The 10,733-nt window shown below is 49.7% G+C and overlaps 1 protein-coding gene across 3 annotated transcripts; it reads right to left on the bottom strand.

Annotated features, from left to right (window-relative positions):
- iars2 (isoleucyl-tRNA synthetase 2, mitochondrial) lies at nucleotides 1-10,354 on the bottom strand. Of its 3 annotated transcripts, none has more exons than XM_084437823.1 (23): nucleotides 9,967-10,354; nucleotides 9,646-9,768; nucleotides 9,385-9,538; nucleotides 8,882-9,030; nucleotides 8,645-8,694; nucleotides 8,332-8,532; nucleotides 8,029-8,144; nucleotides 7,735-7,904; nucleotides 7,330-7,420; nucleotides 6,859-7,010; nucleotides 6,288-6,448; nucleotides 6,057-6,159; nucleotides 5,818-5,911; nucleotides 4,843-4,926; nucleotides 3,665-3,773; nucleotides 3,410-3,512; nucleotides 3,161-3,286; nucleotides 2,647-2,778; nucleotides 2,291-2,397; nucleotides 2,005-2,150; nucleotides 1,538-1,725; nucleotides 1,177-1,321; nucleotides 1-870 (listed from the first exon to the last, which is right to left on the bottom strand). In XM_084437823.1, exons 1-23 carry the CDS (start codon nucleotides 10,225-10,227, stop codon nucleotides 725-727), a joined length of 3,111 nt encoding a protein of 1,036 aa, XP_084293949.1. In that variant the 5' UTR covers nucleotides 10,228-10,354; the 3' UTR covers nucleotides 1-724. The 3 variants fall into 3 exon arrangements, with proteins under 3 accessions (XP_084293949.1, XP_084293948.1, XP_084293950.1); XM_084437822.1 differs by having other exon boundaries at nucleotides 1,538-1,728; XM_084437824.1 differs by lacking the exon at nucleotides 4,843-4,926 and having other exon boundaries at nucleotides 1,538-1,728.
- Between the last annotated feature and the right edge of the window lie 379 nt (nucleotides 10,355-10,733).

Raw genomic sequence — 10,733 nt, forward strand, 5'->3', positions numbered from 1 at the left:
AGGAGTTTATACAGAGATATACATTTACAAGTTAACATAAATGAAGTCACCCAAACCCAAAATCATAAACTTGGTAATAATACATTTAAATACATTCTCTTTTCCATTCCTCCTTGCCTTGTCACATGGTGACATTGAGATCAAGTGTGAATCTCATTTCAACACAAGACATTATATCCTCACACTCTTCACACACAAACAAATCAGAACCAGACTTCTGCTCCAGATTCATATTCCTGTGACTGAATGTAGTTCTACCACCTGCATTAAGCGTCACATGCAATTTGGAGTGAGCAACAGTCGATTCTCTCAGTTGTTTACCCTCGATGGCGAATTGCATTCCAAGTACACAAAAGGACGGCGACCGTTCGCTCTCACCAAATAAATAAACCGCTAAGCGAGGGCTCTTCCGAAGTCTGCCGATAACCCGTTCTCTATATCAACCCCGAGCCACCCATCCATCATCGTTTCCTTTGGTGACTACACCACTGTGTCCATGTCAGTAGTGGAATTGTGGGTAGTGTAGTTTTAACAAACCGCCAGTCAGTCTGTGTCCCCTCACAATGCTTTCCTAAGCGCGGCGCTCAACGCTAAGCTTGTCCGGGGGGTTCCGCCGCCACCACCGCTGCAAAACAAGGATGAGGTCACCGTCTAATGGTACTCATAGTAACGGGGGGCTGTTGTTTGGCAGGCTGTCACGGTAACGGGGCGTGGCGTGGGAGTGTCAGTGCGATGCTGCGAGGACGGTCTGGCAGCGCGGGCACGGGCAGTCCGCCGACTCGGCGGTGTAGCGGCGGCAGCGCGGGCACCGGGGCGCGGAGGTCGGCACCGCCGCCACGCTGTAGGCGCTGTCCTCGCGGATAACCCCGCCTGATTGGACAGTGGGGAAAGGAGAGCGAAGGAGAGGTTGATATTGTCTCTAGATTCCGACCTAGCATTATACAGTATTACTGCCAAGCATTACTATACTGTGGGCTATACTTTCCATATGTTTTAAGATTGATTAGCTGGAACAACAACAAAAAAACACCAAATATAATCCTAATATGTCCAGCCAATCAGTCAGTACTTGTGGGATCACAGGTTGATATGGAAAGCTGCCACAGGAGGTCACTGTTGGCATAAGCCTAGCGTGTGTGTGTGTGCGCGTGTGCGCATGCATGTGCCGTGTCTCACCCTCCAGGTTGATGAGGAAGCTGCCCTTAGTGACCAGGGCGTCTGCTGGCAGGTCTCTGGGCAGGGCGCCGGCCAGGGTGGTCCGAGATGACATCATGAGCTCGGTCAGCTGAGAGCAGGTGGAGGTGGTCTCCTCCTGGAGAGACTGGTGGGAGAGTTTACATGATCCACATTCAGATTCGGTGCAGATTAAATCTACAGTATCCATATCTAAAGGTTGATGTATTTATTCAGCTAAACAGCCACATATCTGCATAATATAGGTGTTTGTGTGTTCGCAGATAGTAAGAATTATATAACTATATCTGAACATTTATATCAATGTACGGAGGTGGGGGGTGTTAAGTACTCCTGCCCTAACCTCCATGAGTTCGAACAGTAGGCCGGCCTCGATGGCGATGGTGAGGTCATACTGTGCGGCGTTGCGTCCTGGGATCGAGGACAGGAAGGAGTCCCTGATGGCACACGCCCCTTCCACGGCCTCCTCCAATCCAGGCCTCCGCCATACTGAGCTGCTCTTGATCCAGCCGCTCCGGAAGAGGGTCTCTCCTTCTGGAGGGAGGAGGGCAGGGAGATAGACAGGGAGGGAGGGAGGGAGGGAGGGAGACAGGGAGGGAGGCAGACAGACAGACGAGAGTCATACACAGACACACAGTGTACTCTACAGAAGGACAAGTCTCTATCTCTCTCTCTCACTCACACACTCTCACACACACTCACACACACGCACACACTCGCACACACTCGCACACTCACACTCGCACACACACACTCGCACACACACACACTCGCGCACACACACACTCGCGCACACACACACACACACACCGTCATGTCCCGGCGCGTGCAGGTAGACCTCCTCGGCCAGGTGCGGCAGGATGGGGGCGACGGAGCGGGTCAGACCGTCCAGGATCTCCTCCAGGGCCGTCTGACACGACCGCCGGGCCAACGAGTCCTCGGCGTCACAGTACAGCCTGAGAGGGCGCGTGTGTGTGTGTGTGTGTGTGTGTGTGAGAGAGAGAGAGAGAGAGGGTGAGAACTCAGGCACTTGTAGTACGGTAGTAATGGCGGTAGTGTAGTCCTGTGGCAGGCAGTGATGACAGCAGTCTAGTACCGGTCTTTGATGATGCTGAAGTAGAAGCTGGACAGGTCTCTGGTGATGAAGGCTTGGAGGACGCGGATGGCCCTGCCGGGGTCAAACTCACTGTAGGCGTCTGTCACCTGGTACACAAACGTACACGAGCCGTTTTAACCAACTACGCCGATGAAAAGCTAGCTGTATTCATACTGGGTGGAGGGAGTTTAACCAGCAACTCGCTACCTACTCAGGACTCACTAGGACTGTTTCACTCGGTTACAGATGCATTCAAATAGGTTAACATAACATGTCACAACACGTTATGTTAACCTATTTGAATGCTATACTATTTTTACACACACACACACACACACACACACACACACACACACCTTCATGCTGTACTCCCTCAGCTGATGCAGTAGGTACTGGTCGATGTAGTGCATCTCCTTGGGGTCCACTGCTTGAGTGCGGGGGTCGAAACCCTGCAGGTTCCCCAACAAGAACTTCAGAGTATTCCTGAGCTAGAGAGAGCGAAAGAGAGAGAGAGAGAGAGAGAGAGACAGAGAGAGAGGGAGGGATGGAGGGGAGGTTTATGAAAATATGAGTCTAGATCCAGATACACACTGTGGTTGTACCTCAATACCTAGAGGAGGCCTTTACCTGTGCACTTGAGACATGGAGCATGAAGAGAGTGAGACACTTAAGCTAACTGAGAGATAACGCTAGCAGACAGCTACTGTAAAGACCATCTGGAGCAGTGGTAGTACCTTGTTGATGCTGTCTCTGGATTAGTGGTAGTACCTTGTTGATGCTGTCTCTGGATTAGTGGTAGTACCTTGTTGATGCTGTCTCTGGATTAGTGGTAGTACCTTGTTGATGCTGTCTCTGGATTAGTGGTAGTACCTTGTTGATGCCGTCTCTGGCTGAGTTCAGGGCAGTGGGCCCGATCTGAACCTCAGAGAAGACGTTGGACTCTGCGACCCACCATCTCAACACATCCGCTCCGTAGGCTGGAGACACACTGGCGTCCTGGTAGAGAGAGGGAGAGGGCGTGAGTGTGTGTGTGCGTGTGTGCGTGTGTGTGTGTGTGCGTGTGTGTGGGTGTGAAGTGTGTGTGGGTGTGAAGTGTGTGTGTGTGTGTGTGTGTCTCACCTCCCCTCCGTAGATGACTGTGTCTGGGTCCACCACATTACCCAGTGACTTTGACATCTTCTCTCCTTTCTCACCGACCACAAAGCCATGAACCACCAGAGACCTGAAACACACAAACACACATACTGATACACACAAGTCTCATTACGTGTAGCACTTAAACACACACCAGTGCGCGCGCGCACACACACACACACACACACACACACACATAGACACAGACACACACACACCTAAAGATACTCTCTCACTCACTTGTAAGGTGCCTTGTTCCTCACAGCCACACTGGTGAGGAGAGAAGACTGGAACCAGCCTCCGATCTGGTCCTTCCCCTCCACATACACATCAGCACTGGGGTCTGACTCTGTGTGCGTGTGTGTGTGTGTGTGTGTGTGTGTGTGTGTGTGAGAGAGTGAGAGAGAGAGAGAGAGAGAGAGAGAGAAAGAAAACAAATTAATCCTGTAGCTAATTGCATTTCTTTACTCAACCCATCACCCACACCGAGGAGAAAAACATGTCAAAAAGATGGTTAGTCAGGAGAAACGTGTTGACTTTCTCCACACGGACGCTGGAAAAGTCTAGAAGGTCGGAGGCGAAGGCCACTGTTAGTGAGGACACTGAGACAACGCATATATGCATCAGCCAATAGCCTCTGCTCTGCAGCGCGTCCAAAGTGACCGCTGCTCAATTTCTCATTTGCGTTTCTGTGCAACCATGCCTCGACCAAATGTCCTGTTTGCGCCGTAGACATGCTGGCCAGCCCCTCAGGAACATGAACAGCCCAAAGAGACAGACAGCATCCAGAGGCAGGTAGACAGTGGATGTTTGAAAACAGCTGTTCAACTGTCCCAGACTTGATGAGAGCTGCTTTACAGCCTCCACACTCACTGACTCTGGGGAAACAGCAAACTCACTGGAGGGAAGGAACGGACAGATATAAAGGAGTGCAGTGTGTGTGTGTGTGTGTGAGAGAGAGAGAGAGAGAGAGAGAGAGAGAGAGAGAGAGAGAAAGAGAGAGAATCCTGGAGTGTGTGTGTGACAGAGAGAGAGAATCCTGGAAGAGAAATGGTCCTCAAGGTGCTCAGTTCTCAGACAAGGTGCTCAGAGAGTCATGCGTGCAAAAGGGAAGGAGGGAGACGGAGGGGAGAGAGAGATGGAGAGGGGGGGAGGGGGGTCTAGCTGGGGGAGAGAGAGATGGAGAAGGGGGGGGTCGAGGTGGGTGAGAGAGAGATGGAGAAGGGGGGAGGGGTCTAGGTGGGGGAGAGAGAGCTGGAGAAGAGGGGAGGGGTTCTAGGTGGGGGAGAGAGAGATGGAGAAGGGGGGGAGGGGGGTCTAGGTGGGTGAGAGAGAGATGGAGACAGGGGGGAGGGGTCTAGGTGGGGGAGAGAGAGATGGAGAAGGGGGGGAGGGGTTTAGGTGGGTGAGTGATCAACCTGGAACCAGAGGTTTGCGCAGGGGAGCAGGGAGCCAGCTGAGACGTGACCCTGGCTCCTCGGAGTCCCCCTCCTCCTTCTCCTCTGAAAACACAAAAACCGCTGACATGGAGGACGGACAAAAACAACTAGCATTGTGACGGTTAATAATATCGGTGGAGAAACCTTTTCGGGGACAGCTGCCCTTCAGTGTGGCGGGTAAAATGTCCAAGCGATAAGTATGAGTATGTATGGGATAAGTGTACGATTCAAAGCAGCAACGAGGAGTTTTCAGTTTGTGTTGATTTTAGCGGCACTTGTGGACAAAAGCTGTAGTGTTTTCCCGGAAAGACGCTTCCTGACGTAAAGATCTCTTGCCTAGCGCGAGCCGCTAGCATGCATTTTGGAAGGCTGCAAAATAAAGACGCTACTTGTCGGGATGACGACGAGGTAAATAAAGGTAAATAAATCGATTTGTCCTTTCTGGACAACTCGATCACCCGACCAGCTATCTGTAGAATGAGAGAAACAGACAAACTTCTTGCTGATGGCTGCATTTGCTAATGTTGGTAATGTAGAGGAATCAGTATTAAAATTAGACTGTTTTATAATCAGTCAAAACCTCCTTGTAGTTGCTTTAAGGATAAGGGAAGAGCTGTTGGGAACAGAAAGGGGTCACGTTAATCTAGTACAGAGCACAGCATGTACACAGAGCTTAAGTGCTACTTGCTGATGCAAAATGACTTAGCGTGCTACATTGGCAGAGATAAAGTAATTGCTAATGGTGAATTAGCATAACAAGGTATCTAGACAGATCGCATTCATTGCTAATCCAAGGGCACCAGACAATGATGCTACGAGCAACCATGAACACTAATAGGATACAACTTCACTAGCTAATGGAAATGGACTCAAAAGAAGCATTAGCTTTGCCAGGGGATGTGTGATTTAATCAAGTGTGTGTGTGTGTGTGTGTGTGTAAAAGACCTAACTCACCCTGTAGAACGGCGGCCCAAGATGCTCCGCTGTCAAACCAGATGTCCAGAACATCTTCCCCACGCTTGTAGTCTGTCACAGCACCTGCTTTAGACTGCCACACACACACGCGCGCGCGCACACACACACACACACACACACACACACACACACACACACACACAATAAATACTCATCGTAAGCCATTAGCGTTGATTTCCAAACTGAGCAGTGTATATTTCAGGTCCTTGATTGCCTACCTTCTCGAGCACCTCCGGGGGCAGTAGTGAGTCCAGGGGCAGCTCCCACCAGCAGTCACTGCCCTTCTCTGAGAACAGCTTGGCTACGTGGGACACTGTGTGCCTGCATGGTAAAGGGATTAGATTAGGTTGTGTGCACGTGCATGCGTTTGTGTGTGTGCAGGCGTGTGTGTGTGTCTGTGTGTGTGTGTGCATGTGTGTGTGTGTGCATACATGTGTGTGCGCGCTTACTTGTTGATGAGTGGCTCCCCGGTCTCTTTGTGGTAGAAGACAGGTATGGGGACACCCCAGCTCCTCTGGCGAGAGATGCACCAGTAGGTCCTTCTGTCCAGCATGGCCAGCAAACTGCCCCGTGCCGACTCTGGCATCACACGCACCTTCTGCAGCACATCCTGTACACACACACACAAACGCACGCACAAACACACACACACACACAGACACACGCATACACATACAGACACACGCATACACATACACATACACACACACGCACACACAAAACAGAGACAGTAAGGGGGTGTTAGTCCTAACTCATACTCCATGCAAGTACACAAACTGGCAGTCAAAGTAGAGTCGAGACATTTAAAATAATATAAAGACATTTAAAAGTAAATTCACTCTCATTAATGAAATATCCCATCTGAGTGAGTGGCAGTTATTCTTAGTGTATCAAGGAGAATAATTTACTCCTTTACACGAGTCCTCTGAGAGGTGAAACGAGTGAAGGGGAATTACTCTCACAGTCTTCCAGTGTGAATCACTGCTTTAGAAGAGTCACTCTGAGGGAGTCGACTCTCACCTTGGCCTTGTCTTTGAGGCTGGCTGTGTTGATGAACCACTGCTTGCTGGGTCTGATCACCACGGGCTGCTTGCTTCTCCAGTCGTACGGGTAGCTGTGCACACACTCCTCCTCCTTCACCAAAGCACCGACCGCCTTCAGCATGGAGATCACTGGCATGTGGACAGACATCACACACACACACACACACACACATACAAAGATATTAATTCAGGCATGAGACACACATGGAGTAGACAGACAGACACAGACAGACACAGACAGACACAGACACAGACACAGACACAGACAGACAGACAGACAGACACACAGACACACAGACACACAGACACACAGACACACACACACACAGTACTCAAATTTGCAAATAAAGAGCTCTAGGCAGAGCCAGTCAACAGGCCAAGCATTTCCCCCTATCATTCTCACAAACACTTTCCTTCTCTCTCTCTCACACACACGTTTTCTTCTTACCCATGCCGGTGCCCTCTCCCATGACGGACAGGTTCTGGAGCTCAGGCCCAGCCAGCTCTGTGAACCTGCCCTCCTCGTCCACCATGCACTCCTGAAGAGACAGGCAACAGTGAATGACCTACGAATCGCTGTATCAGCACCTCAGACCACCCCAAAATACCCCCACAACACAGCTAACAGGGTTGCGGAGAAAACGTAGTCCAAGAGTCCATTAAAAGTCTTAACTTTAGTGCCATATAACATCAGGGTATGAATAACTGACAGGTAGGCTAACTCAGCTTAACCTAGGCTAATCTTTAGCCTTGAAGACAGGGGAGATATGCCTATTAATCTAGTGAACCAACTCTAATGAAATCACTATTTATTCAACACCATAATGGTTCAGAAATGACTGATCATACTTACCACTGACAGTTTGAATTGTGAAGCCACACTGTAGTCCTCCATGCCATGAGCTGGTGCTGTGTGGACTAATCCCGTGCCTTTACCCATGGTGACGTGATTGGCTGGTAACAATGGGACCTCTTTGCTGGGAATTGTGGGATGCTGACAGATCCCGCCCTCAAGTTCTGAACCTGGAGGGAGAGAAAAAAAGTGTTGAAAGAGTTAGAATGACTGAGTGTGTGTGTGTGTATGTGTGTGTGTGTGTGTGTGTGTGTGTGTGTGTGTATCTAGTGTGGTGTGTGTGTGCCCATCTACCTGTGAAGGTCTCCACACATTCCAGCTCTATGCCCAGCAGTGCTGACAGGCTTGCAATGCGCTCTGTGGCCACTAAGAGGTGCTGTGTGTTGTCTGCCCTCCTCACAACAGAGTACCTTAAACCAGAAAATCATACAACATGTATACTAGCTGAAAGACAAGTAACTGTCATGTTTGTAAGTCATAATATACAATGTTTAATGCGTATATGATACCGCATGGTGTGCAGTAATGTGAGAGGGAAAGAGAAAGGTTTTGAAAGTATGTGTACAGTGCCTGTATCAACTTGGTAGTGCTTCTTACTGGGCGTTGGGCATGAAGCAGACGGCCTGGTTGGCAGGTATGGTCCATGGCTGGGTGGTCCACACCAGCGCAGAGATACCGCCCAACTCTGCTGACCCAGCGGCCAGCTTAGGGGGGAGGGTAGCCAGGGGGAAGGTGGCGTAGATGGCCTTGCTCACGTGCTGGGGGTTGTACTCCAACTCAGCCTCCGCTAGGGCCGTCCTGGAGAGAGGAAGGGGTTGGTTCGTAACTATCACCAACAATTGGCAAACTTTACAGATGACCTGAAACATACAGAGCGGAGATCTGGGATATGTAGTTCTGTGCTGCCTACCTGGAGGAGGGCGACCAGAACACTGGCTTGTAGTCCTGGTAGATCAGCCCCTAGAGATGACAGCACAACAGCACACGTTTAGTTTCTAAAACAAAGAACAAACACATTCTTTACATTAACAGATCAGAATATCACCACAAGAGTCATAGGCTATATGAACAAAATGGCTCCGTAGGACCGGTCTCTGTGAACAAAACGCTGACGTAGCATCATCAAGTAGAACGGGTGAACTCGCACCTTGCTGTGCATCTCCTGAAAGACCTTGAGCTGGGCCGCCTCGTAGGCTCCGTCGAAGGTGTAGTAGCACTTGTCCCAGTCCGCCATCACCCCCCAGCGCTGGAAGGCAGCGCGCTGACGGGCTATGGCCCCCTCCGCAAACTCTCGGGCTGGGGAGAAGAGGAGAGGGGAACACATGAACGGATACAGCAAGCCAGAAGCATGTATCTTAACAATATCAGATATTGAAGCTATAACAAGATCATAAGATAAGGTGAGTCATTACAACGGGAGAAAGAAGCCAAAGATAGAAGTAGCTCATAAGCACAAACCCAGGAAGAGATTACTGTAGCACCATACAGTATGGTACAATACTGTACCATAACCTATATCCAATACTGTACAATACCCTATATCCTATACTGTACCATAACCTATATCCAATACTGTACCATACCCTATATACTGTTTAGCCAAGCATTAGGCCGGGCCTATATCAGCTGTCTGTCCTGTCATGTTCTCACCTTTCTGTCTGATCTGCAGAGGGCTCAGTCCACTGGTTCCCAGCTCTCCCAGGGCCTTCAGCTCAATGGGCAGCCCGTGGCAGTCCCAGCCTGGAATGTAGTGGACCTGTCTCCCTCTCAGCATCTCAAAACGGTTCCGGATGTCTTTCAGGATCTAGAGCAACCAAAAACGGTACAATGTAAGGTAGGTGTAAGCATGTGTGTGTGTTTACACGTTTAAAGTCAGTCACTTGTTAGGCAGGTTAGCATTTAATAAGATACCTTATTGAGGGCGTGTCCAACATGAGGGTCTCCATTGGCGTAAGGGGGTCCATCATGGAGGCAGTACTCCTTCTTAGCCTTCCTCTCCCTCTGCCAAGAGTATAGCTCTGCAAAGCCACACTCCTGGCAACAGAGAACCAATGGTTTAGGATTCAAGTTGCATACAAGTAAATGCAGTTAGAGCTGCCCAGAGATATTCTGATGTCTTTGTCCGACCAGAACAGATACAAGGAGACAGACTGATTTACACACACACCCTCGTCTGGCTTTACAACATATGTGGCTTGCTGTCAAGCTAGCTAAGCGTAAGCAAACGCTTACCCGCTGTATCTCCAATTCCCGGTCCAGCAGTTTCTGCCCGGTTAATTTCATGGGGAAATCAGTGCGCGGCAGCAGTACACTGTCACGGTACTGTCCCGCTGAAGGTGATGTTGAAGGCTGTGCAGTGCCTTCAGCTGAGCTGACATTTTGACAGCGACTAAAGTTGAAGGAGATAGCGGGGTGGAGTAGGGCGCCTCCGCGGGCACACGAACCCCATCTCGCTACGCACTGGCTAACTGCCGCGATACGACACAGCAGCATGGGGAGGCGAGTATGGCGTACCCTTCAGATCTGCCCAAAAGCTTGACAGAGAGACCAAGTGTTGTTTCGCTGATGTGATATGGTTGTCTTCGTAACGGTGTTATTTAAAACCTGGCTTCCTTATGGCAATTTTTCCGGAAGAACGGAAAACAAGGAAGACAACTACGGGAAAGTAGAAGGGACAAATGGTACTTTTGATAATCGAATCGCGTTGTTGTTCGCGTTCGTATAAAACCGCCACACGAGGTCGTCCTCTATAAGCATAACGTTTAATTTGACAAGAGTATAGGTCATGCCTTGTCGCTTTAACCATGTAACACAATATCTTTAAATTGGACCAATGGAAAATTATAGCCCAGACTCCTAGAAAATGTCATAATTTTGAGAGAGAATTATTATTTAGCCTACTGAAACCTAGGAAAGCCGTGAAATAGACGATAGGTTATAGCAGTAACCACCTGTTTATGACCCTGAAACCTTGCCTATCAACTTAATAGGCAAGGTTT

Source organism: Borostomias antarcticus, assembly GCF_949987555.1.
Source record: "Borostomias antarcticus genome assembly, chromosome: 5".
Classification (NCBI taxonomy): Eukaryota; Metazoa; Chordata; class Actinopteri; order Stomiiformes; family Stomiidae; genus Borostomias; species Borostomias antarcticus.

Excerpts from the sequence above, each read along its gene's own strand:
- iars2 (XM_084437822.1), bottom strand. The coding sequence starts at position 10,227 with ATGCTGCTGTGTCGTATCGCGGCAGTTAGCCAGTGCGTAGCGAGATGG. Across the intron at positions 9,031-9,384 it reads TCTGCAGATCAGACAGAAAG|CCCGAGAGTTTGCGGAGGGG; the intron begins GTGAGAACATGA and ends TCTTCTCCCCAG. Across the intron at positions 3,513-3,664 it reads AGGAACAAGGCACCTTACAA|GTCTCTGGTGGTTCATGGCT; the intron begins GTGAGTGAGAGA and ends TGTGTGTTTCAG.